General features: G+C 41.3%; 1 protein-coding gene across 4 annotated transcripts; it reads left to right on the forward strand.

Moving 5' to 3' along the window:
- The first annotated feature begins 110 nt into the window (after positions 1 to 110).
- Positions 111 to 27893, forward strand: PALB2 (partner and localizer of BRCA2). 4 transcript variants are annotated; one of them, XM_047839189.1, is made up of 13 exons: positions 111 to 323; positions 2718 to 2777; positions 2914 to 3016; positions 5023 to 6483; positions 9215 to 10029; positions 10387 to 10458; positions 13626 to 13787; positions 15370 to 15455; positions 17117 to 17278; positions 18540 to 18656; positions 22629 to 22716; positions 25278 to 25426; positions 27415 to 27893. In XM_047839189.1, exons 1-13 carry the CDS (start codon positions 276 to 278, stop codon positions 27620 to 27622), a joined length of 3531 nt encoding a protein of 1176 aa, XP_047695145.1. In that variant the 5' UTR covers positions 111 to 275; the 3' UTR covers positions 27623 to 27893. The 4 variants fall into 4 exon arrangements, with proteins under 4 accessions (XP_047695145.1, XP_047695147.1, XP_047695146.1 ...); XM_047839191.1 differs by having other exon boundaries at positions 9362 to 10029; XM_047839190.1 differs by lacking the exon at positions 2718 to 2777.
- The last annotated feature ends 21 nt before the right edge of the window (positions 27894 to 27914 follow it).

A 27914-nucleotide genomic window follows, 5' to 3' on the forward strand; every position in this document is an offset into this window, starting at 1 on the left:
CCGGCGCTCTCATCCGCAGCTCGGCTCTCCTCTAGGCGGCCCCGCTCCCTTACTCGGCCGTCTCCGGCTGCTCATGCGCAGGCTAAGCGGTGGATGTAATTGGCTGTGGGTGACGGCGCGCCAAGCCCGCATGTGCCACCTGGTAGCGCCCTGGGGAAGATCCCGGGCGCAGAGTTTCCTTCCCGGGTGCCTCCGGGGCCCAAGGCCAGCCGGCATCCTCGTGTCTGCAGGCCCGGGGCCGGAGACGGCTGTTCCTTCCGTTCGGCCGCGGCCCGATGGAAGAGCCTCCCGGGAAACCTCTCAGCTATGAGGAAAAGGAAAAGGTGCCGGGGTGTGAGGGAAGGGCTGAGTCGGAACTCTGACCCCTTGCGCAGGCTTTAGGCGTGTGTTTGTTTCCTCTGCTGTCCCGGGTAGGCAGTGATCTCTGACCTCTGGACGCAGCGGGAGTGAACGTATGGATGGAAGAATGCTGAGCTCACGTGGTGGCATTTAAAGAACAAATTTTCTTACAGCAGTAATGCCTAAATACGTACGAAATGTAAAACTGGATAAAGCCAAAGTCCCCTTTGACATCCTCTTCACTCCCACACTCTTTCTCACCCTTGGCTTCTCTCACCCACTCCCTTAGGGAAATCTCTGAACAGCCGGTGCTTCGGATCTTTTCGTGTGTGTAATGGACGGAGGTGGGGGGATTGGAGGGGTGTGATTTATTCCCTGGCCACCAAAAAGTGATGTGTATCTTTTTGTTCATAAATGGTCTGATCTGAATGGTTCTACAACGTCCTTTTTACTTATCCGTGTTTCATCCATGTCGATACATGTTAATCTGGCTTCTGTGTAGTGTTATGTATTAACGGAAGTGCATTCTTGTCTTTAAACAATTCTCTGCTGAGAGACTTTGAGGTTGTTTCCAGATTTTGCTTCTACCAAAGATGCTCTGACCGACCGTCCTTATTCATGCCATCTTGTGCTAGTGCTGATGATGTTAATTTGAATGTATCTTGTGCTGGCTGTTTGAGGCGTTGTGCTAAACTCTTCATTCATATTAACTCATCAGTCTTCTTAGTTTACCTTCCCCGTGGGGAGTGAGATAGGTCATTTCCAAGTCAACAAAATAATTCTCAGATGATGATAAGGTTGGTGATAAAGAGGACCCTGTGAGAAGCAGTCTAGCACAGAGGTTAAGAGCACAGAGGTTAAGAGCACAGCACAGGGATGCCTGGGTGGCTCAACTGGTTAAGTGTTGGACTCTTGGTTTCCGCTCAAGGTCATCATCGAATGGTTTGTGGATTCAAGCCCTGCCTCCAGCTCTGTGATGAAGCACGGGGCCTGCTTGGGATTCTCTTTCTCTCCCTCTCTCTCTCTCTCTCTCTCTGCCCTTCCCCATTCTTGCTCTTTCTCTGTCTCTCTCAAAATAAATAAATAAACTTAAAAAAAGAGCACAGATTCTAGAACTCAACTGTATGGTTTTGGATGATACCATTTATAAACTGTGTGATCTTGGGTGAATTGCTTTCCCTTAGATCTTCTTTTTTTTTTTTTTTTTTTAATTTATTTATTTTGAGAGAGAGCGAGCAGGAGTGGGGTAGGGGCAGAGAGAGAGGGAGAAAGAACTCCAAGCAGGCTCCATCCACACTGTCAGTGCAGAGCCCGACGCGGGGCTGGAACTCACGAACTGTGAGATGATGACCTGAGCCAAGATCAAGAGTCATGCTTAACCGACTGAACTACACACATGCCCCTTTCTTGGATCTTCTTAAAGCCAGCTTCTTCTTCCTTCAGGTTTGGGCTGAAATGGTAGTCCTCAGAAATGCCTCTCTGGCCACGCTACCTAAAGTAGATCAGGCAGAGGCGCCTGGGTGGCTCAGTCGGTTAAGCGTCCGACTTCAGCTCAGGTCATGATCTCACGGTTCGTGGGTTCGAGCCCCGCGTCGGGCTCTGTGCTGATAGCTCAGAGCCTGGAGCCTGCTTCGGATTCTGTGTCTCCGTCTCTCTCTGCCCCTCCCCTGTTCATGCTCTGTCTCTCTCTGTCTCAAAAATAAATAAAAAACGTTAAAATTAAAAAAAAATAAAGTAGATCAGGCACTCTCACATCTCCCTGTTGATCTGGGTACTGATGACCATGTGATATCATCTGTGTATGCGTTTTTTTGTTAATTATCTGCATCCCTCACTCTGCCTAAGCTTGACCACTCTATCTTTAGCGCCTGAAACAATAACTGACACACGGTGTTTATACCTGACAAGAGATGCATTTGTTGATTGTCTGAGGATGCCAGCTCCTGCTGCCAGGGATCTCACAGTGAGAAGGGGGAACAGAAGTAAACAGACAGCATAGTGGATATAATAAGTACTGTGATAAAGGAAGCACAGCAGAGAGGTGGCATGTCTAACCTTGATTTCGGGAAGGACCTAGAAGTCTACCCAAGGGAAGTAAAATTAAGTTGAGGCTTGAGGAATCAGAAGGACTTAGCAAAATGAGTTGGGGAGGAAATGCTTCAGGTGGTGGGAACAGTTTATGTAAAGGTGCTAAGATGCTGGAAAGCTTGGTGCTTTGTGAGAAGGGAAAGTAGTGTGGGTGCCTGCTACTCCTCCGCCGTCTGCTGCTGAGGGACCTACTAAGCCCTGCACACTCGGGTCTGATAGACACTGTGTCCCTTCTCTCTGACTCTTTCTTTCCACCTGCTCAGCATTGTTTGCTGTTTTTCTTCTTCCAGTTGAAGGAAAAGTTAGCATTCTTGAAAAGGGAATACAGCAAGACACTGGCCCGCCTCCAGGTAAGTGAATCTTATTCTCTCAAATTGAGGTATCACAGTATGAACTATATACAAACAATTCTTCCTAATAATAAAGCTTTAAGATAAACCTTCTTTGTCTTAAATTTGTTCTGTAAGCTGGTTTTGTTTTCTCTAGCGTGCCCAAAGAGCTGAGAAGGTTAAGAATTCTGTTAAGAAAACAGCAGAAGAACATGATTGTTTGTTCCAGCAGGACATTTCACCACAGCTAAACCACTCAGGTGAAGCTAGCCCGTTTACTTATGCTTGCTTTATTATTCATTTTCCGGGTATATTTGGTTGTGGTTCTTTTTCTCACAGCCATAAGATAAAGACTAGCCATAGACTCTTTTTAAAGAGTATGTATAATTCACTGGTTCTTTGTGTACTCACAAGACTATGCAACCCTCATCACCATCTAATTCCAGCACGTTTTCACCATCCCCAAAAGAAGCCTTGTAGCCATCCTACCCATAACCCCTGGCAACCACGAATCTACTTTCTCTGTGGATTTACCTATTCTGGGCATTTCATATGAATGGAGGCATACACTATGTGACCTTTTGTGATTGACTTCTTCCACTTAGCGTGATGTTTCCAGCAGTCATGCCTCCATACACACATCCAAGCATGCGTCAGGACTTCACTCCTTTGTGCAGCTGAGTCCTATTCCATTGGATAGATGATGTGCCATGATTCATGTATCCATTCATCAGTTGATGGATATATGGGTTGTTTCTACTTTCTGTTTATTATGAATTTTGGCTGTTATGCTGCTATGAACATTCATCTGCAAGTGTTTGTATAGATGTATTTTTTCAGTTCTTTTGGGTACATACTTAGGAACGGAATTGTGGGGTCATATGGTAATTCTCTGTTTAACTTTGTGAGAAACTGCCAAACTCTTTTCTACAACATCAGTACCATTTTACATTCCCACCATGATGCACAAGGATTCCTGTTTCTACACATCCTCACCAACATTTGTCATTATCTGTTTTTGTTTTTGTTTTTTTTTTAAATTTTTTAACGTTTATTTATTTTTGAGAAGAGAGAGACAGAGCATGAGCAGGGGAGGAGAGAGAAAGAGGGAGACACAGAATCTGAAACAGGCTCCAGGCTCTGAGCTGTCAGCACAGAGACCAACGCGGGGCTCAAACCCACGAACTGTGAGATCATGACCTGAGCCGAAGTCGGACACCTAACAGACTGAGCCACCCAGGCGCCCCCATTTTCTGTTTTTAAAATTATAACCATCCTGGTGGGTGTGAAGTGGTATCTCATGGTGGTTTGGATTTGTGTTTCCTAGTGACTAATGATATGGAACATCTTATGGCTTGTTGGCCATTTGTATATTTTCTTCAGAGAAGTATCTACTCAAGTCCTTTGCCAATATTTTAATTAGGTTATATGTCTTTTTGTTCAATTATAACTGTTCTTAATATATTCTAGCTATTAGATGCTTATCAGATGCATATTTCATAAATTTTCTCCCATCTGTAATCAATGAACTGGTTTTTTTTTTTTTTTTGGTTGAGTTGTTTAGTTGATCTTTTCCCCTTTAAGCTTTTAGAAATTATATTTATGGGGCGCCTGGGTGGTGCAGTCGGTTAAGCGTCCGACTTCAGCCAGGTCACGATCTCGCAGTCCGTGAGTTTGAGCCCCGCGTCGGGCTCTGGGCTGATGGCTCAGAGCCTGGAGCCTGCTTCCGATTCTGTGTCTCCCTCTCTCTCTGCCCCTCCCCTGTTCATGCTCTGTCTCTCTCTGTCCCAAAAATAAATAAACGTTGAAAAAAAAAATTAAAAAAAAAAAATTATATTTATTGTGTAAATATTGGAAAGATTTTTTTTTTTTTTTTGATTAAGCACTTCTATATGTACAGAGGAAAAAAATCTAGCTGGAAGTATTCTAAAAAAACAATGGTCATTACTCATGTTAATAGGTAATTTATAATCATAAAATTGGAGGCCATTGAAATAGAAAGGTGGTATTAAAATCACTTAGGGGCACCTGGGTGGCTCAGTTGGTTAAGCATCTGAGTTTGGCCCAGGTCATGATCTCATGGCTCATGAGCTCAAGCCCTGTGTCGGGCTCTGCATTGGCAGTGCAGAGCCTGCTTGGGATTCTCTCTCTCTCCCTCTCTCTCTGCTCCTCCTTCGCTCGCTTTCTCTGTCTCTCAAAATAAATTAACTTCAAAAAAAATTTTTTTAATAAGAAAAATATTAATTATATATTTTTTTCTCCTCAGAATCTAAAACTAAAGTATCTCCTTGTGAGACATTACAAATCAGCACCCATCTGGATGAAGAAACTGGAGAAAAGACACCTATCACACTTGACATTGAGCCTGAGTCCTTCAACCTTGGACATGGCCCCGTGGAACAATTACATATACCAAGTGATATCCAAGAACATTTTCCCTACCAGGTCAGTGGTCCTAGTGGTGAGAAAAGGCAGAGTAAGTTGCCAGAGAGAAGAAAGCAGCAGCAGAGAACATTTACTTCACAGGCGAGAGAATCTTTCTTTGACACGGATTCACTCATACTCTCTGGAAAAAGACTAAAGGAACTGGAAGAAATCAATAGAGAGAATCCTAGAACACCTGTAACTGGAAGAACTTACCTTTCAAGTTCTACGTGTGACATTCTGGATTCTCCAGCACCAGTGACAGAAACTAATGTAAGGGGTGTATTAACTCCACCAACTGCCAAACCACAAAGAGTTGTTGATGCACTCGTAAGAGGAAATCATTTCCCCACAGTGTCTACACTTGCTTCATTTACTCCATCAAATAACAGTGGTGGTCAGCACCTTGAACATAAGCCTCCTAAAGGTGACTGTGAACTCATTACTCATGGTTTAAAAAACATTATCCCTGCTTCACCTGTAAACCTAGAGGCACAAGACCAAAAAATGACTGTCTCTACAGATAACCCAGAGGTAAATAAAGCTGTAAGTGCAAGTGGCCAGCTGCCTAGAAGTCCTGACTTAGAGACAGATAATTTGTGCTCTGTGAATGAATTCGCTTACAATAACTTATCAGCAAATGGAAACCAAAATTTAAAAGGACAGAATCACACAGAGGAGTGTTTAAAATCTCCCCATAACACTCTTTATGATAGAAATGAAAGTCCTCAGGAAAAAGAGGTTGTAAGTCAATCTAAGAGTCTTAGCCCAGAAGTAATCTCTCCTGCTTCTGCAGAAAATCAAACACATTCTTGCACAATGCTCGAAGGCCTTCCATTTCCCGCAGAATATTATGTTAGAACAACACGACGCATGTCAAGTTACCAGAGAAAAGTAGCCCTGGAAGTTGTAATTAACAATCATTTGGGTGTCAAAAAGAAAGGGTATAAAAATAAAAGTAAGGAGGCAACTAAAAATTTAAACCTTCCCAGTGAAGAAACTGACTGGAGTGGAATTAGGACCTCTGACACATGCACAAGACAACCAAGTTCAAGAAGTCCTCAGAAACGTCCCTCTTTAACTGAAGTCAGCTCTCCCACTGGGCCCCCTAAAGATAACCTTTCCAGGAAGGCAGTTATCCAGCCATCTGGTAGGAGACACGGAAGAAAAACAAAGTCAATCTGCACCGCTATATTAGATGATGGTGAACTCCTTTTGCCAACTTTTGGCACATCAGGTGTTAATAGATCCAAGGAAGAGGTTGCCTTGAACAAAGAGCAGAATGGAAAGGCAATTATTCATGGTAAGAAGAGAATTAAAGGTAAATCTAAGTGCGGTTGATGATGATGATGATGATGATGATGATGATGATGATGATAGCCAACACTTAATTGTGTCCCTGGTATTTTCTAAATGTTGTGCGAACACTAACTCCTTGCATCATCACAGCAACCCTACATGAGGCAGAGTCTGTTTTTACCCTCGGTTTACAGACGAGGAAACATAAGGCACAAGGAGATTAAAATGACTTTAATTCATGAAAGTCGCTTTAATTCATTAAAATTACAGAGCCGGGATTCAGACCTGGCTCTGTGATGCCAGAATTCACTAATGTGATTGAAAAGTTGACATGGAAAAGGAAAATGTATGAGATTTTCATCTAAAATTAGTATCTATTCAGGTACAACACAATCTTTATTCCTAGAGGGAAGTTTTATAACCTACAGAGAAAGTGTTTTTGAAGTGAAATGAAATGTGTGTCCGAGTAGGAGTCCTTTGACAAACTTTCTTAGGAATGACTGAGTAATAAAATGCAATACATCCAACCAACTTTTTTGGGGTAAAATATCAAATATAGCGTCTTGGGAGATCTGTGGGATACAAAATATTGGAGAACAACAAGTGACATAATTTACACTTTTTTATTCATTTCCTCAGAAATTAATCACATATGATAAACTGAGCAAAACAACTAGATAATTCACTCTGGTTCTATAGTAGACATCAGCAAACTTTCCGTAAAGGGCCAAATAATATTTGTCTTTGTGCTCGGTCATAGCTAGTTAAGTATAGTGGCAGAGTAGCCACAGACAGTATATAATGTGTTCCAGTAAAACTTCATTTACAAAAACAGGCAGCCAACTGCTCTATATCATTGGACACAGGTTTTGGTCTATGAGCTATAATTAATTTTTTTTTAATTTTTTTTTCAACGTTTATTTATTTTTGGGACAGAGAGAAACAGAGCATGAACGGGGGAGGGGCAGAGAGAGAGGGAGACACAGAATCGGAAACAGGCTCCAGGCTCTGAGCCATCAGCCCAGAGCCTGACGCGAGGCTCGAACTCACGGACTGCGAGATCGTGACCTGGCTGAAGTCGGACGCTTAACCGACTGCGCCACCCAGGCGCCCCGAGCTATAATTAATTAAATAATTTATTTTTAATTTGTTAAAAACCTGTAATCATTATGACTTTTTTATTGTCCTCTTTAAGCCAACAAGAATACAAAACAATCAGAAAGTAGGGCAATCTAGTAATAATCTAGAAACATCTTTTTGTATACTTTGAAATACTCTGCTGTGAATTTAGTAACCTGCTGCTACATTAAACATTTTTTTCTCAGGGTTCCTGGATGGTTCAGTTGGTTAAGCATCTGACTTTGGCTCAGGTCATGGTCTCATGGTTTGTGGGTTTGAGCCCCGCATCGGGCTCTGTGCTGACAGCTCAGAGCCTGGAGCCTGTTTCAGATTCTGTGTCTCCTCTCTCTGACCCTCCCCTGCTTGTCCTCTCTCTCTGTCTTTCTCTCTCTAAAGTAAAAAATAAACATTAAATTTTTTTTTCTTGAGGTGATCTTAACATAAAATGGACCATTTTGAATCAAGTGAACGATGCACTGGCATTTAGTACATTCTTGTGCCACCATGCCCCCTACCTAGTTCCAAAACATGTTCATCACTCCAGAAGGACACCTCATGCCCATTAAGCAGTTGCTCTCTATTTCCTTTCCACCCTAGTGCCTGGCAACCACCACTCTATATTCTCTCTGTGAGTTTACTTGTTTTGGATATTTCATATTAAAGGAATTATACACTATGTGACTTTTTGTGTCTGGCTGCTTTCACTTAGCTGATTTTTGAGATTCATTCACATCACAGCATGTATCTATATTTCATCCTTTTTTATGGCTGAATAATATTCCCTAAGTATGTGCCACAGTTTATTCATTTATAAGTTGGTGGAGACAGCTTTCCCCATCCCAGGCACTACTCCAGCCTTTGGCTCCCAAACATGCTCTGAAAAAGTGTCTGCAGAGGTGGTTGGGCCAACTGGGTCTACATGTTGAATGGTATAGAATTCCAGCTGCTTTAAGTGTAGTAAATTACTGGGGTGCTTGGATGGCTCAGTTGGTTAAGCATCTGACTTCAGGTTATGATATCGTGGTTCATGGGTTCGAGACCCCCATCAGGGTCTGTGCTGACAACTCAGAGCCTGGAGCCTACTTCAGATTCTGTGTCTCCCTCTCTGTCTCTCTGCTCCTCCCTGGTGGCACTCTGTCTCTTTCTCAAAAATAGGTAAACATTTTTTTAAATAGTAAATTACTCTGCTTGAAAGGGAGACTTACGTTTCCTTCAGTGAGAAGGGCCGGCGTTTTGTAGACTGTGTTCTGGTAGTCTGTTGGAATCATAGTTTTAGAGCAGAAAGGACTGAAGAGATTCTTAGTGCAGTTCCCGTATGAGAGACAAGGGAAAATGAAGTGAATTGACTTGCCGAAGATCATGGCAGATCAGTGGCAGAGCAGGGACTAGACCCTGGTCTTCTTCCAGCTAGTGTCATCAGCACCATGCTGTTTTTGATGCTACAAAAGGAGAACTGCTAGTTAACCACCAGCCTGTGGCTGATTCTTGAACCGCTCATAGGTTTCAGAGTCATGGGTGGGAAGAGAACAAGCATTTTGCACTGTCTTGGAGGTCAGAAGCTCACTTTTGGTTGGGTATTGGATGTTTGCTGTTACCGCTGTTCCTTTCTATTTTAGGGAAGAAAGATGATCGTCAAAAAGAGGACTCCCTTTCTTCCAGAAATAATGCTTATTTGGCTTTGGATTCTGCTGCATTCAGGGCTTCATTTCCTAAGAATGAGATGCTAAGTTTAAAGCAACTGTCCTCTGTTCTCAAAACCACAGATTTTCAGTTACCTGATGAAGACTTTGGACCTCTTAAGCTTAAGAAACTGAAGTCCGAATCAGAAAAATCAGTGGAGCCTTTTGTATCAAAAATGTATGGGGATAAGCTCCTTAAGGAGGGAAACTGTGTTGTTTTGGAAGAAATGACACCTACACAAATTGATATTGAAATGGAGGACTTGGAAGAGGAAATTCTTGTTCTCCCAGGAAAAGCACAACCTAAAACACCAAACCCAACAAGCCAGCCTCAGAAGAAGGGCCTTTCTTCATCCATAGTACTTTTCACTCCTTTCAATACCGTCACCCCTGAGGATAATGACAGACTGACGGCAGATGTGTGTTCACCCGCCTTCCCCATCCTAGGCACTACTCCAGCTTTCGGCTCCCAAGCACGCTGTGAAAGAGTGTCCACAGAGGTGGTTGGATCAACTTGCTCTGTACCCCAACTTCCTCTCTTGAAAGACTGTGATCGGAAGCAAGGCAACAGTTGGGCCAGCCCCTCAAAATCAGATGGCAGCCCGGTTGTGTCAGGTCGGGAAGGACAGCCTTCCTGTGACAGTGATTCTGGTTCCCAAGCAAAACTTCTTCCCACTGAGTCAGTCACTTCCGAAGAAAATCAGCTGTGTGGAAATATGCATGTGGAGTCGTGGAAACAGTCCACTGAGCAGGTACGGTCCACTTCCATGGTAAGATTTTTCTATGACGGAATGAAAGATCTTAGCGAATATGGGCAGCATGACTTTCTTACACATTGGCTCCTCAGTGTTTAGGAATGGTTGAATGTGCTTCTTTGTTATGATTTCACTGTAACCATTAAGTTCAGTTGGGGGAAATTTAAGGTTAATATAAAATGTGTTTTTAAATATGGGGGATCCTATTCCCTTTGTCATCAAGGAAGCATTTGCATATAGGGCTTTTCTGCTGTTATCAGAGGAAATCACACATATTGAGTAGACACGAAGGAGCAGGGTGGGCAGACGTCATCTATAAAGCATAGATTAACAGTGTGACTTTTATTTTCACAGACTGAAGTAGCAGACCTTCCTGCTTGTAATGGCTTAATCCCAGGCCACCTACAATTGGTTTCGAAGTTAAAGGTCAGAAGACCGTTCCCTGTTGGTGTGTCGTGTGTCTTACATGTAAAAAATTTAATGAATTCATAGGAAAATTAGGATGAATTTGTATCTTTGCATTCTTAATTTAGCACTGTTAAACGAACTTGGCGAAACAGATTCAGAAAAAACCTGTAAACTCTTTGTTTTTCACAATACTTAGCTGTATTTATATTTTGAGGTCTTCTCCAGAAGAAGTTTATATGTCAAGCTATTGCCAAGAACAACTTAAGCTAACTCAACTCTGTGTCTAAATGTAAATCAGGCATCTTGACAGAAAGTCATTCATGATCCTCCTTTCCAAATGCTGTAATGTTTCTAGAAGGATCACTTGTGATTTATGAGAAAATAGGTAGTGGTTCCAGATTATAATGAATGGTTAATCTTTCATATGCTATGTGGGGTGTGTGTGTGTGTGTGTGTGTGTGTGTGTGTGTGTGTGTGTAACTCTGAGAAATGTAAGTTACAATATTCTGTTAATGATATGTTAGTAAATCCAGAGAAGTGGATTGGACCTGTGTCCTAGTTAACTCTTTGTATGTAGTGCTTGAAGTAGCATGATACAGAGCAGGGTTTCTCAATCTGAGCAATCTGGACATTTGGGGCTGGATAATTCTTTATTGCAGGGGCAGTCCTGTGCATCGTAGGACATTTAGCAGCAGCCCTGCCTTATCTATAGAGCCACTAGCACCCCCATCCCGAGTTATAACCAAAAATGTCTGCAGGTATGGCTAGATACCCACCAGGGAAAGTTTGCGAAATTCCCCCCAGTTGAGAACAACTGGTGTAAAAGAAAGAGATTCAAACCCACATAAACTCTTTCTGCCAACTACTAGTGTGTGACCTGGGGCAATTTATTTACCCTCTGAGCTCCAGATTCCTTTGGTATAAAAGATACATAGTAATAGTCATTTCAAAGTTATTCTTGAGTCCATTTGAATAACTTGGTTTCTTAAAGAATCAACCATTTCATTTGTATTTTCTAATTTGTAGGTAAAAAGTTATTATTCTAGTAGTTTTTTTGTCTGTGTATATTCGGTTAAACCTCTCTCCCAATTCCCCATTTTCTAAAGTGCTTTTTTTCCTGCATCAAACTTAAGAGATTTTCCATTCTGTTGGTCTACAACGCTTTTGGTTGTATTGATTGTTAATTAGTTTTTTTGTTTCCTATTTCGTTTGTTTCTGTTTTTATCCTTAATAATTCTTTTCTTTTTCATTGTGCTTAATTTCATTGTTGTTTCACTACCTTTTTGAGCTGTTTTCTTACTTTATTTTTATTTTTCTTCTTTTCTGATAAATGCCTTTATGATTGTAAATTTCTTTTGGAAATACCACTTTGCCATGCTCTGTGTGTTTGGATACACAGTGCTCTTCTTGCTCATGTGGAAATACAGTGGACTCTTGAACAACATGGGTTTGAACTGCAAAAGCCCACTTACATGCAGATCTTTTTTCAGTAAACACGTTAGAATTCTTTTACAGAATTGTAATGTATATTCTCTTCCTTATGATTTTCTTTTTTTTTATTTTAAGTTTATTTTGAGAGAGAGAGAAAAAGAGAAAAGCACAGGTGGGGGAGGGGCAGAGAGAGGAAGTGAGAGAGAATCCTAAGCAGACTCTGCATTGCCAGCACAGAGCCTGACGTGAGGCTCAACCTCATGAGATCATGGCCTGAACCAAAATCAAGAGTCAGACGCCTAACCGACTAAGCCACCCAGGCGCCCCATCTTATGATTTTCTTAATAGCGTTTTTTTTTCTCTATACTTTGTTATATACAGTATATAATACATATAACACACGAATATGTGTTGATTGTTTCCATTATCAGTAATGCTTCCTTCCAATAGTAGGCTATTAATGTAGTTAAGTTTTGGGGAAATCAAAAGCTATATGCAGATTTTTGACTACGCAGGAAGTTGATGCCCTTAACCCCCACGTTGTTTCATTTTTATTCCCTCTTCAACCCGTGGGTGGTTCATCAGGATATTTCATTTCCAAATGGGCAAGTTCTTATGGGCCATGTTTTGTGATTAAATCTGAATCTGTTCCATTCTGGAGCTACACATTTTTAGATCCATCATGATATAAGTGTGTGGGGGCAATTTTTTTAGTTACATAAGACTCACAAAGCTTGCTTGCTTGCTTGCTTGCTTTCTTTCTTTCTTTCTTTCTTTCCTTTTAAGATTTTATTTATTTTGGGGGCTCCTGGGTGACTCAGTCAGCTAAGCGTCTGACTTTGGCTCAAGTCATGATCTCACAGTTCGTGGTTTCGAGCCCCACGTCAGGCTCTGTGCTGACAGCTCAGAGCCTGGAGCCTGCTTTGGATTCTGTGTCTCCCTCTCTCTCTCCCCTCCCTTGCTTGCGCTCTTTCTCTCTCTCTCTCTCTCTCTCTCTCTCTCTCTCTCTCAAAAATAAATAAACATTAAAAAAAATTTTTTTTAAGATTTTATTTTTATAAATTTTTTAATGTTTACTTTTGAGAAAGAGAGAGTGCACACGCAAGAAGGGGAAGGGCAGAGAAAGAAGGAGACACAGAATCCGAAGCAGGCTCTAGGCTCCGAATTGTCAACACAGAGCCCGATGTAGGGCTTGAACTCATGAGCCGTGAGATCATGACCTGAGCCAAAGTTGGGTGCTTAACCAACTGAGCCATGCATGTGCCCCCTAAGATTTTATTTTTAAGTAATCTCTCCACCCAATGTGGGGCTCAAACTCACAACCCCAAAATCAGGGGTCACTTGCTCCACCAACTAAGCCAGCTTTGACCTGTATAAAACTTTAATTACATTTACTTAGTATTTCATTTAATCCTTGGAACCCAGCACTTTTCATGTTCATATTCTATATTCATATTCTATTCATAAAACAGACCCCAAGTGGGGTGCCTCAGAGGCTCAGTCGGTTGAGCATCCAACTTTGGCTCAGGTCATGATCTCACCGCTTGTGAGTTCGAGCCCTGCATCAGGCTGTGTGCTGACAGCTCAGAGCCTAGAGCCTGCTTCAGATTCTGTGTCTCCCTCTCTCTCTGCCCCTCCCCCGCTATGCTCTGTCTCTCTTTGTCTCTCAAAAATAAATAAACATTAAAAACAAACAAACAAAAACAGACCCCCAAGTATCCCTTTAACATAAGTGTTGTTGCTATTTATTTCAGAATCCTTCTGGTTCCTGTTCCGTGGACGTGAGTGCCATGTGGTGGGAAATAGCCGGTTTCAAAGAGCCATGTATCATAACTGCCTGTGAATACGTAGTTTCTCTTTGGAAACCTCTAGATACTTGGCAGTGGGAAAAACTTTATTCCTGGCACTTTACAGAGGTAAGTCAGAATCTTAGAGCTGGGAGAGGTCTTTGCAATTATTTACGTGGTAATATAGATGGGCAGCTTACCAAGAATGGGACCTACAACCATGTAAGGCAGAACAGAGGGATCAGTAATTTTTTCCAACATTTCATTATGCAGATTGTCAAACATAGAGACAAGTTGTACAGTGAGTACCCATATGCCTACCATCTGGATTCTACAGTTAACGTTGTGCTCTGGTTTGCTTTATCACCTGTTTTTCGGGAAATGGATTTTTATACTAGATATGTTGGAGAAGCTTAGAATTTCGTGTCTTTTCTGACTTCTAAATTTGCTGATACTTGTATTCCTTACCCCTCACCAAAACATTTTTCTTGATTCCTTTCTTAATATATTTTCTTCTAGTCTTTGTCCACCTTCATATGTATCTTACATGCTTGCAGTCCTAATGTGCTTAAAATTTTTAAAGTTGCCTTTTCTCACTTATACAAACATTTTTCCTTGTTTCTACATAATTCTTTTTTTTTTTTATTTTAATTTTAAAAAAGTTTTAATGGTTATTTATTTTAGAGAGAGACAGAGTACAAGTTGGGGGCTCCAGAGAGAGAGGGACACACAGAGTCTGAAGCAGGCTCCAGGCTCAGCTGTTAGCACAGGGTCCGAGGCCGGAGCTTGAACTCATAAACTGTGCGATCATGACCTGAGCCACCCAGGCGCCCCTCTACATATTCTTCATACTTTATTTTGAGTTTTATTTCTTTCTCCACCTTTACTGAAGTAATGTTGACAAAATTTTAATATATTTAAGGCGTACACTGTGATGATTTGATATATATAGAAAGCACTCCCACAACAATCGCGTTCATTAACATGCATCAGCTCACATAGTTTTCGTTTGTTTGTTTGTTTGTTTGTTTGTTTGTTTTTGGTGAGAACATTTATGATCTACTCTTAGCAAATTTCATGCTTGTTCTTTGGTATATCCATAGCTTTTAGCACTGTGCTTTGTATAGTGGTGGTCAATAAATATTTATTTATGTGAATAAACTTATTTTAAATGACTGCATGATGTTCCCTTTGTCCACTTCTGCCAGAATTTATTTAAATTTTCCTTTATTATTAGAACTGTAGATTTCATTAAGTAAGTGCTGCTATATACACGGTTTTGCCTATAACTTATTTGGATTTGCAGCTTATAAAAAGAGGGTGTTTGCTAAACTTTTGTTCAGTGTTTGAAACTATCCTGGTACAGTGAGAATAGAAGGGAATGTGACAGATTTTGGAAAATTTAGATTAATTAAAAATTAAACAACCAGGGGCACCTGGGTGGCTCAGTCGGTTAAGTGTCTGACTTTGGCTCAGATCATGATCTTGTGGTTCATGAGTTCGAGCCCCGTGTTGGAATCTGTGCTGACAGCTCAGAGCCTGGAGCCTGTTTCAGATTCTGTGTCTCCCTCTCTCTCTTACTTCTCCCCTGCTCACACTCTGTCTCTCAAAAGTAAATAAATTTAATTTTTTTTTTTAAATAATAAACTATATTGTTAAAAAAAAAATGAAACAACCAAATTCAATTTTTGGCTATTTTTGTTTTATCTAGGTTCCAGTGTTACAGATAGTTCCAGTGCCTGATGTATGTAACCTCGTGTGCGTGGCTTTGGGAAATTTGGAAATCAGGGAAATCAGGTATGTAACTCTCAAGGAGTAATTTTGTTCTTTCCCTCATCTTTGTCTCTGTCAGCTTGTTTTGAGTGCAAGTCATAACCTAGGCTTGAATCTTGAAAGAATCTAAATTTAGATCAAGAGCTATTTGTTTCAAAAAAAACCTAGTGATAGAATTATATCCCTGACTCAAGTTTCCGTTTAAAATTGGACCTTAGGAGGGGTGCCTGGGTGGCTCAGTTGGTTAAGCGTCTGAGCTCGGCCCAGGTCATGATCTCACGGTTCGTGAGTTCGAGCCTCGTGTCGGTCTCTGTGCTGACAGCTCAGAGCCTGGAGCCTGCTTCCAATTCTGTGTCTCAGTCTCTCTCTGCCCCTCCCCCACTTGCAATCTGTCTTTCTCTCACACACACACAAATAAATAAGCATTTAAAAAATTAAAAAAACAGGGGGCGCCTGGGTGGCGCAGTCGGTTAAGCGTCCGACTTCAGCCAGGTCACAATCTCGCGGTCCGTGAGTTCGAGCCCCGCGTCGGGCTCTGGGCTGATGGCTCAGAGCCTGGAGCCTGTTTCCGATTCTGTGTCTCCCTCTCTCTCTGCCCCTCCCCCGTTCATGCTCTGTTTCTCTCTGTCCCAAAAATAAATAAACGTCGAAAAAAAAAAAAATTAAAAAAACAAATTGAACCTTAGGGGCACCTGGGTGGTTCATTCAGTTAAGCGTCCATCTGACTCTTGATCTCAGCTCAGGTCATGATCTCACAGTTTGTGGGTTTGAGCCCTGCACCGGGCTCTGCAGTCACAGCACAGAGCCTACTTGGGATTCTCCATCTCCCTCTCTCTCTGCCCCTTCCTTGCATGCTTTCTCTCAAAAATAAATAAATAAACATTAAAATAAATAAATAAAGGTTTTTTTTTTTTTTTTTAACGTTTATTTATTATTGAGAGACAGTGAGAGATAGAGCATGAACATGGGAGGGGCAGAGAGAGGAGGAGACACAGAATCCGGAGCAGGCTCCAGGCTCTGAGCTGTCAGCACAGAGACTGATGCGGGGCTCAAACCCACAAACCGCAAGACCATGACCTGAGCCAAAGTCGGATGCTTAACTGACTGAGCCACACAGGCGCCCCTAGTCCTTTCATATTAAAGGCTAATTCCTAGAGGTGCCTGGGTAGCTCAGTTGGTTAAGCGTCTGACTCTTGATTTTTGGCTTGGGTCATGATCTCACAGTTTTTGGGTTCAAGTCCTGCATTGGGCACTTTGCTGGCAGTGTGGACAGAGACTGCTTGGATTATTGGTCTCCCTCTTTCTCTGCCCCTTCTCTGTGTGCACACACACTCTCTTTCTCAAAAATAAATTAAAAAGTGCTCACTTTGGCAGCACATATGCTAAAAAAAAAATAATTAAAAAATTTTTTTAGTGTTTATTTATTTTTAGGGAGACAGAGTGAGAGCAGGGGAGGGGCAGAGAGAGAGAGGGAATCACAGATTCCAAAGCAGACTCCAGGCTCTGAGCTGTCAGCACAGAGCCCGATGTGGCGCTGAAACTCATGAACCGTGAGTTCATGACCTGAGCCGAAGTCAGATGCTTAACCCACTGAGCCACCCAGGCACCCCCTCAAAAGTAAATATTTGAAAATAAAAAAAAAAAAAGGCTTACTCTTCTCCAATTTTCTTTTATACTTGGCTTAGGTCATTACTTTGTTCCTCTGATGGTGGATGTGAAAAGCAAGTGCTACTGAGTTCTGGAAATATAAAAGCTGTGCTTGGCCTGACAGAGAGGAGGCTAGTCAGTAGCAGTGGGACCCTTTGTGACCAACGAGTAGAAATCATGACATTTGCAGAAGATGGAAGGTAAGATGGTTGATTTTCATTATTAAAGAATGCTTTTATCACAGGCTTTCAGAGAAGGTCAGATCACTAGCCTCTTGTTTTTCTGGGCTGCAGGATCGTATGGCAGGGTCTGCCTCAACACTAGGCTGTTTCGTCGAAGTGGTTTAGAGAGGAGGAAGCTGGATGTAGCAGGGAGGAAGCCAGTGGAGTGGAGAGGCTCAGCAAACAGTTTATTCTTTCTTCAGTCTTTGAAATCTCCATGTGCCCCTCAGATTTCACATGTGCCTCCAGATCCTAGACCCTTTTCTTGTTCTGCACTTGGTTTCCAGTCCTTAAATTACTGTTTAGGTGCTGACCACTTATAAACGTATATTTCTAGCTCTGAACCCACCCTTTAGATCTGTATGCTTATTTATTAGACATCTTTTGGGTATTTCAGATTCAGCATATTTCAAATGGAATTCATAACATCCTCTGTGTCTGTTACGCTTTATTGTGATTATTTACCTGTGTTTCGTAATAACAGAGGTCATGGACCTTCTTGTCTTATTTATTCATGACCTGTAGTAATCTTGGCAAGAGACAAATAATTGCTTGCTTAAATTAGCAAAGTATTAGTGGACATGAGAAGAAGCAGACAGATTTGAGAAAGAGGAGACTAAAATCATTAGGGCTTAGTGATTGAGTAGATAGAGAGGGAAGAGACAAGGATAACATCCAGGTTTCTACATTTGTCACCTGGGTAGACAGTGATACAATTCACTTAGATGGGAATGCAGAAAGGAACACAAGGTTTAAAGAGAGAGGTGGCAAGTTTTTTGTTTTGTTTTGTCTTTTTGAGAGAGAAAGAGAGTGCATATGTCCAGGGGAGGGGCAGAGGGAGAGGAAAAGAGAGAATCTTAAGCAGGCCCCATGCCCAGCTTGGAGCTCCATGCAGGGTTCGATCTCATGACCATGAGATCATGACCTGAGCCGAGAGCATGACCTGAGCCGAAATAAAGAGTTGGACAGGATGCTTTACTGGGTCAGTTAGACACCCAGGCCCCCCTGGCAAGTTTAAATTTGGATATGATGAATTTGAGGTGCTTGCAAATATATCCAGGTAGAGAATATAAAAGTAGTGTATGTTTATTGTAGAAAGTTTTTAATACACATTTTCTAGTTGAAATTTTTTCTGATGTCAGATTAGTGCATGTTATGCATAGCTCAGCAATATGTAGAAGGGCTGTTTAGAAACTGCTTTGGTACAAAGTGCTAATTTTTAATACTGTTTTAAATGCAGAAGCAAAGAAAAACAATTTTTGATGTCCCCTGAAGAGACTGTACTAACTTTTGCTGAGGTGCAAGGGGTGCAGGAAGCTCTGCTTGGTACTACTGTAATGAACAACATTGTTATTTGGTAAGCTTTCTCTTGAGGGCCTCAGTTTCTTCTCTTATATGAGGGTATACCTCCAATTTCATGGGGTTGTTAAGATTAGAGACTCTGTAAGTATGATTGTGTTTGTTTGTTTTTTCCTGTCAGATGACATATACTTTTCTCAACAAGAACATCATATTAATTCAGACATTCTGAAAAAAGATCAGTCCGAGTAGACTATTTCAAAGTAAACGAAATTTTACCATTGTCAAAAATGTACAGTTGTTCCTCCTTCTGGTTGATGGCTTTTATCAAACCAACTCTTTTTACCTCAGATAACTATAAACTCTGCACAAAGTATAAAGAACAACTATCTGAAGGCACTGGGGAATGAGAAAAAGAAGAAAGATACTGGAGAGTGGTCAATAGGAAATAGTAGGCAAGTTCCTGTTCCTACAGCTTTTAGCCAGAGGGCAAGCCCTAGTCTGCACATGGGGGACTAAAAGCCTGAGAGAAAACCTTCTGGCCCTGACTTAAAGAACCAAAGGACAGAGTTCAGGGTGACCACAGCAGCTAGCAAGTGAGGAAGAGAAATCCCCATAAAGAGAGAGCTGAAGAATGAGCCTCAAATTCTGAGCTATAATCTTTACCTGGTAATCTGGCTAGCCTTTAAACTACATGTGTACAGGTCAGACTTGAAGCAGCCCAGGTAAGGCAAAAAGATCAGCATTTGGAATTTTGGGTAAGCCAAGTTAACTGTTTACTGCGGGGGGGGGGGGGGGGGGGAATCAATATTCTTTAGAGGAATCTAACAGAATCCAGAGTTTATGTGATGTGTCATTCATACTGTCTACAATCCAAAATTATAAAATATATCTGATTAGAGGAACCAGGTTAACAAATTTGTGATAGGGAAACCAGAGTCAAGGAGTCCCCAGCCACTTCTCTTTCCTTACCCTGGGGAGAACCTTACCCAGCCAAAGGTACTTTCAAGGTTAGTTTGTATTAAGACAATAAATTAATTTTTTTTTTTTCCCCCTCAGAAGCCCTCTCCTTTAACTGGTTCTGCCCTGTCCAACCCTAACTCTCTAGGAATAAGCCAGGAGAGCATGGTCCTTAAGAGAATCTTTGTCCCCTCCCCACCTGGGGGCCTCTGAAATATGACCATGTCCTAATCTGCCAGGAGACTGTGTTTTCAGATGGCCCTACTGTCTAGAGCAGCAGGTTTCCACTTCTGGCATTAGCTCAGTGTTTGTGCATGGAGGTCTAATTTGGGGACAATATTCCTTACCAAAGTTGTCTTTTCTGTTCTTGCTGGTATTTCAATAGTCTGGACCTTCATTATTTGGTTCTTGAACTATTAATATAATCTAGCAATCGGTCTCCTTGTCATCAATCAATATCCTACCTCCAGATCTTCTTCCATACTCTTACTGTATTAACATTCTTCCTCCCAGCCCTCCCCTCCCCACAATGTTTGCTTTTCTTCAGCTTCCATTTCCCCAATGCCTTGGTACAAAAATTTCTCTCCAGCTAGTCCATACTCCTCAGCTCCCTGTTTTCTTCCCATCCTACGAGTAATTTTTTTAGCATTTTATATATATAATGGATTGCAACAGAATTTGAGATTGAGGAGGGACCTTTATACTTAGCTTCAAAGTGTAAGTTCTAAGTTTAAGGGGTATCTTCAGTCCCATAGTTGCTTTGAGCTCTGTTGTAATGCCTCAACTTTCATTGACATTTCCCTCTCTGAATTCATATTGCCTTTTTTTTTAAGTTTTTAAATATTGCCCTTAAATTTTTTTAAATTTATTTACTTATTTTGAGAGAGAGAAAGAACACAAGTGGAGGGAGGGTCACAGAGAGAGAGAGAGAGAGAGAGAGAGAGAGAGAGAATCCCAAGCAGGTTTCGTGCTGTCAGCGCAGAGCCCATTGCAGAGCTTGAACTCACAAACTGTGAGACCATGACCTGAGCTGAAACCAAGAGTTGAACGCTTAACCGACTGAGCCATCTAGGCACCCCAATATTGCCTCTTGTTTTTTAACTTAGCGTATGCTACTTTGTGTTATGGAAGTCCTTGAAGATGGGTACATACCTTTTGTTTTTCTCAGGGCCTGTCTTAACACCTTGTGTAGGCTACTTACTCAAAGATGTATGGATCATATTGTGTATCAAAAGTTCTCATTTACCTTTTGGGCTCTATGTACTTTGTTGGTCACCTTTCCTGTTTAACTCCTGATGTATTAAATGTCTAAAGTGATTCATATTATACTCAAGGTTCAAGTGGCCCTTTTTGAAGCTTGCTGAAGGTTTAAATATTTAATTTTGGTTAAGCTATATTAACTGAGCACCCATCTTTCAATCATTAATGGATATTTGAGTCTCTACTTATATACTGTTTTCTGTGAGAGATGTAGATATGAATCCTTGTTTCAAGCCTCTAAAATCTAGTCAGTAAGTAAGATTGCTTTACAGTTCAATTTACAATTCAAAGCATACAATTCCTGTACAATTCAGACAAGGTCAAAGTGATAGAAATTTGGACAGAGTGCTTTGGGACTTGAGGAAAGAGCAGTTACTAACTATAGAGCATATGTTAACCTCTATAGGGGATAAACCCATTGGTGTCCCTGGCAAGGAAAACCTTGCATATGTACATGAGCATTTAGATTTCCGACTTTTGTTTTTATACACAGAACCTGGTCCACAGAAGATTCAGAAATATTTGTTGAATGAATACATTACACCCTGTTACAGTCTATATTAAATTAAAAATGAGGCACAAGGACAGTAATGAAGGGAAGTGGAGGAGAGGAGATTTCTGTGGGTTGGTGTAGGCAGGGAGAAGTGAGAGAGTCTAAGTTGAGCTCCTGCTGCTAGCTGGAGGCAGGACATAATCGAGGCCATAAAGAATGGAAGGGCATTCATTGGTCCGTAATAGAGATGGGAATTGGTCAGGATTGGGGAGGTCATTGGGAGGATAGATTGAACAAAGGTGCAGAGCCAGGAATATGCATGATAGGGAACAGTAATGTAGGATCGTAGCACAGAATTCGTGAGGATTACAGATACTATGAAAAAGATTATGGACTCTATGTTTTGGTTAAGGGGAAGTCAGCTGAGGGTTTTCATCAGTAGAGTTCCATGATAGAGCAGTTATCAACGTCACAAATGCTCAGTAAAGCTAAGAAGTGGTTCCAACAAAGTGTTTCTTCTTTCTTTCTTTTTTTAAAATTTTTTTATGTTTATTTTTGAGAGAGAGACAGAGCACAAGCCAGGGAGGGGCACAGAGAGAGGGAGACACACAATCCGAAGCAGCCTCCAGGCTCTGAGCTGTCGTCACCGAGCCCGGTGCATGGCTCAAACTCAAGAACTGTGAGATCATGACCTGAGCTGAAGTCTCAACCGACTGAGCCACCCAGGCACCCCAGACTGTTTCTTCTTTATATTCACCCTCTTCTCTCTTCCTTTTTCCATTTTTTACCCCACCTCAGTCTTTCCATCTTTCTCTGTTACCTTGGTCTAGTTCTAGTATAAACACGGTAATAGAAACAGAATTCTAAATCTATTTTAGGTGTAGTCTCCTATCTAAATAAATTTGGTTTCCTGACCATTGTCTTCCAAGGAAAATTTAGGCATAATAAGAAATGTGACAAAATCATAATGCTGGAGCCATACCATGTGCCTAATTTCCATACCCAGTCAAATAAGATAAATAAACTTTCCTCATGCAGTCCAGAGAGGTTTATTCCTAGTGACGTAGCAGATTCAATCTCAGGCGGGACTGTCAAGTTTAACTACTGGCAATGTCAACCTCTAGTCCCTATTTGTAGCTCAGTCTGTAACTAAACAAATGTAACTACACAAATGTAATTAAACAAAACTAAGGTACTGTGTCCCTTAGTTTCTCCCTTGGTCACCTCCTAAAGTATGCTGTGATAAATAACAGGATATTATGTGAAAACCAGTTTGCTAGAAGAATGTTATCAGCTTATTTATTTTTGGTGTCTAAGGAATTTAAAAACTGGTCAGCTCCTGAAAAAGATGCACATTGGTGATTCCTACCAAGCTTCAGTCTGTCACAAAGCCTATTCTGAAATGGTAAGTAGTGATCTGTTGGGACCACTTTGTGTCTGCTTTGTGTGTGGCTGTTGGTCTCACTGAGTAAGAGCAGTAACTTAGTAAGAAGTAATTAACAGACCCTCTCTGTTGTGTATCTTTTTCAAAATTGGATAACAGTGTTTGTCCTTTTTTTATTTTTTTAATTTTTGTTAACGTTTATTCATTTTTGAGAGAAAGAGAGAGCCAGAGCATGAGTGGAGGAGGGGCAGAGAGAGAAGGAGACACGGAATCTGAAGCAGGCTCCAGGCTCTGAGCTGTCAGCACAGAGCCCGATGTGGGGCTGGAACCCATAAACCATGAGATCATGGCCTGAAGCAAAGTCAGATGCTTAACCAACTGAGCCACCCAGGCACCCTAGTTCTTTCTTGAAATCTATGGATGAAAATAAGTATTGGTATAATATGACGGCTTGATAAATTTTCTGGCTGTATGTCCTAAGAGCAAACGTTTATTTCTAGCTGAGTTTGTACTAAGAAATATCATGCCTGTTACCAGACTTGGCTCTCAACTGCATTGCCATAAATGATTTATGATGTGAACACATACCCTTAGAGAGGATGGTTAAATGGTCCTAGATGTGTTTTTCCCTTAGGCTTTAGTGTTAACAGCTTCTCAGCCATTGTGTTAATAGACTTGACTTACAGTCTAGTTTGGACATCTGAACAGGCTGCAGGCAGCTGTCCAGGAGTCAGAGGTAACCCTTAAGTACCCACCATCGAGCCACAACAGAGGCGGTAGCGGGTGGCTTCACACTTGTATGGAGACTGACTTTCGCAGCCTCAGTGGCAACCCCGTGCGCATTAATACCACACGCTTGGAATACACGGGTTGTAACTTTCCCTGGCCTGGCTGGGTCTGTGGAATTGAACTCAGAAGATGTGTGATCTTATATAATCTGTCACATTATCTTGAGGCTACCTTTTTACATCCTTAAAATAAGAGGGTTGAATTCATCTCTGAAATTATTACATTTACCTACTAGGCATTGAAATAACTTTGTATCTTTGTTATTACAACACTAATACCTATTTGATAGTAAAGCATTTAACACAGAAATGTTTCAGATAGTAGATAAAACTCCATGAAGCCAACCTCTGGAAATAACTTAATAATTTAGTGCAGGAATCGCCAAAGTTTTTGTGTTAGTAAGACCAGATGGTAAATACCTTCAGGTCGGCAGGCCACATGGTCTCTCTTGTAAGTGCTCTGCTCTACTGCTGTAGCAGAGAATCTGCCATAGATAAAATGAAACCGCATGGACGTGGCCATGTTCCAGGTAAAACTTTTTGTATGTTAAAACCTTCCAGAACTTGAATTTCCTATGATTTTTCATATATCATAAAAGATTTTTCTTCTTTTTTTCAACCATTTCAAAATGCAGAAATCATTCTTAGCTTGTGGGTCATACAGAGATAAGCAGTGAGCCAGATGTGGCCTGTGGGCCGTAATTGCCAACCCCTAGTTAAGTATATGACATCGAACTTTTTCTTTCTTTTTTTATTTAAAAAATTTTTAAATGTTTATTTTTTAAGAGAGAGACAGAGTGTGAGTAGGGGAGGGGCAGAGAGAGGGGGAGACACAGAATCCAAAGCTCCAGGCTCCAGGCTCAGTCAGAGCTGTCAGCACAGAGCCGACACAGGGCTCAAACTCACGAACCGAACCACGAGATCATAACCTGAGCCAAAGTCGGGTGCTTAACTGACTGAGCCACACAGGTGCCCCTAGCCTTTTCTTGACTAGATTTTCTAATTATAAAAGTAATTCATTTTATTATAAAAATTCATTCATTCTAGAAAATGTATAAAGTAGAAATTAATGTTACTAATCCTAAGATGGTTCATAATTAATTTTCTCCATTTTACCTCCAAAGAGAATTACTTTCAATATATAACATATGCATATACAACCGTGAGTGTGTGTATGTCTGTGTGATATATATGTCTCCACACACAATCATGTTATTATTAGATCATATAATTTTAAAACCGGGAGAGGTCTGTAACACATTTTCCCATGGAAACAACCATAGGTGATGGTGTCTTTTTTTTTTTTTGTTACTCTTGTTCTAGAAGCGTAAATTGGCAATGCAGACTGGCCTAGAAATTGAATCACCACTTACAAGATTATTTTTATGGGAAAATGTGTTCTGAATTTTCAAAAACCAACTTGCCAATGAATATCTGTAGTTTGAGGACTCCGTTTGCATGTCTCTATGCCCTCTTTCCCTGTGACGACATTTCTCCAAATGGATGGTATGAGATGTTAGTAGTGTCTAAGATGGAGGAAATTGGTGAATCAGCTATGTTCCCACCTACAAGACTGACTGAGCCCTGACCTAGAGAAGCCAGAAGGCCAGCTCAGTGATCATCTCAACAGTTTGCCTGAAAAGAAAAATGAGCTAGTGATTTAGTGATTAAATCCTGGATACTTGAGACTTTTGATCATTCTTGTAATTCTTTGGTATTGTCTCTGCCAACCCTATCTTTTTCCCAGCATACTCTTGCTGATTTATTTGGTTATTCATTTCTGTTTTAAATTAGGGGCTCCTGTTTGTTGTCCTGAGCCATCCTTGTGCCAAAGAGAGTGAGCCGTTGGGAAGCCCCGTGTTTCAGCTGATTGTGATTAACCCTAAGACAACCCTGAGTGTGGGTGTGATGCTCTACTGTCTTCCCCAAGGGCAGGCTGGAAGGCAAGTGTGTGCTGCTGTTCACTGAGTATGACATTTTGGAAGGCACGTGTGCAAATACAAAAAACCAGATGTTTTTGTGTCACTTAGATGAATGGTAAACATGAAATACTGCAGACCATAGTAAGAATGTCAAGTAGGAAGAAGTGTAAAGTTTAGTAGATCTCAGTCAAATCCCAGGTTCCCTACATTCTTATCCCCACCATTATGGGGTTGGATAGGTTATTTTATGTGTATTCAAACCCTGTTTTTCCCATAACAAAAACATTTCAAATGCAAATTAAGTAATTAATATTCTCTACAAAAATGTCCTTTCCGTAAAACCTAAATTAAGAAAGTTTTAAATATTACTTTGGGAAGTCCTCTTTTACTTTGAAATCTGACGAGTCTCCATCGTGCAAGCAATTGATATTTATCTACTGACTGATGAGAAGATCTATTTATCAGTGATACCGTTATTGGTATCCCAGGTGTTCTGTGAGCTCTCTAGAGCTCTAAAGTAGTGTTGGTGTTGTTAGGCCACTCCAGCCACACCCGGAAGGGTCATTCCTAGAGATTACTTTTATTATTGTTTGAAATGCACAGCAGAGACAGAAAACAGATTTAGTAAATCAAGATCACAAAGTCTAGCTTTAACAGTTTACAAGGATAAGGAACCTTGGTAGGTGCAATGTATGTTTCTGTGTTTTTTGGGGATCTTGTGCCAAGCTTGCTGCATCAGTGTTCTAAAAGATGGTCTCTCTCCCTGTGCCCTTAGCCAGAAGTGGCATTTCTGCAAACGTTCTTAGCTCACCAAAAACCTCAGGACTGTCATCTGCAATACGTGCTTACGTATAGAACTCGTTTCTTTGGATTTGGGGAGAGAACCGTAGTCGCTGGCCTAGAAATTTAGGATAAAGAGAACTATTCAATCAAGCATTTCTTTCGTCACTCTTCAAACTCATTTATTTAGCAAACCTTGATACCTATCTGGTGCCAGTTCCGTAGAGGGCACTACTGTTTCTAATCTCATGGAAATAGGAGGCAACTAGAGACTAATGTTCAGCACACAAAATACCATGAGGCTTGTAGTGTTTGGGAGCACACAGGATGGAGGGAGCACCTTAACTGGCAGTGGAGGGTTAGGGAGAGACTGTCAAGGAAGACTTTGTGGAGTTTCAGATGTGTCTGGAGTCAGTCACACAAAGTCGGGTGGGAGCCTGGGATAAAAAAAATACCATTTGGTTCACTCAGAACATTCACTGAAGGTTGACTCTTCGAGATGCTGGTGATGTGGCAGTGAGGAATAACAACTAATTTATATTAAGCCCTTAACGTGTATTAAGTACTTTGCTGTACTCATATCATATTCCTATTTTACTGATGAAGTTAAATAATTTGCCCAGGGTCACAGAGCTCTTACTTTGTTAGAATTCAGATCCAGGCAACTGACTGCAGCGCCCCCGTCTCTAAAAGACAGACAGATTCCTGTTTTACAATGTGTACATCTTGGTGGGAGAGCTAGCCACCAAGTATGGAAACAGGATCATCTCATGAGTGAAAAGTGCGATGAAAATAAAACCTATAACATGACAGGGAGCAGAGTGCACGTCTGCCCTACACTAGACGGGAGATGAGGGATGATCTTTCTAGGGAGGTGACGTGCCTGCATGATGGCAGAATCCCAGCCCTGCTAAGTGAGCACATGAGAGAGGGAACAGCAGGAGCCAAGACACTGAGGTGGTCGGAGCATGGCCCGCTTGAAGAGTGGGAGGCAGGCTGCTGAGAGCTGGGGTGCGGGTGGTACGGGACGCATCAGACACAGCTGGGACCCGGACGCACGGTTGTGTCCGGAACTACAGCACACCTGCCAGCTGCCCTGGGATTTCAAAGATGGGCATCACATTTCCAGGTATTTCTGTTCTTGTTGCTTCGGGGAGCGTGACTTTGGCTTAACTCGAAAAATCCTTTTGATATATGATTTGAATTGTTTCTTCTCTACTTGCTATTAGGTTCCTGGAAGGTGATGTGAAAGATCATTTTGCAGCGGCAGTATTGACTTCTGGAACAATCGCCATCTGGGACTTACTTCTGGGTCATTGTACTGCCCTCCTCCCACCTGTCTCTGACCAACATTGGTCTTTTGTTAAATGGTCAGGTACACATTCTCATTTGTTGGCCGGACAAAAAGATGGAAATATATTTGTCTACCGCAACTAATTAGATGAAAACACAGTGCTCTGGAATTTTTGACCACTTAGTACTTTTTAAAGGATATCTGGATGACATTTAAAATAACTACTTGTATTCCATTAAGGCACATTTTTTAAATTCTGAATGTAAGTGGCACTACTGATCTTGAATGTTCATTTATACTTACTTTGGGAGAAGGGATCTTCGATTGATTTTTGTAATTCTTCACATCTGCACATTTGCTTTTAAAGGTGTACATAAAGCTTCAGTATTAATAAATATTTATTTTGATACCTTCTGCTTGGCCTGTTACTTTTTC

This window comes from Prionailurus viverrinus, chromosome E3 (assembly GCF_022837055.1).
Source record: "Prionailurus viverrinus isolate Anna chromosome E3, UM_Priviv_1.0, whole genome shotgun sequence".
In the NCBI taxonomy this organism is placed as follows: Eukaryota; Metazoa; Chordata; class Mammalia; order Carnivora; family Felidae; genus Prionailurus; species Prionailurus viverrinus.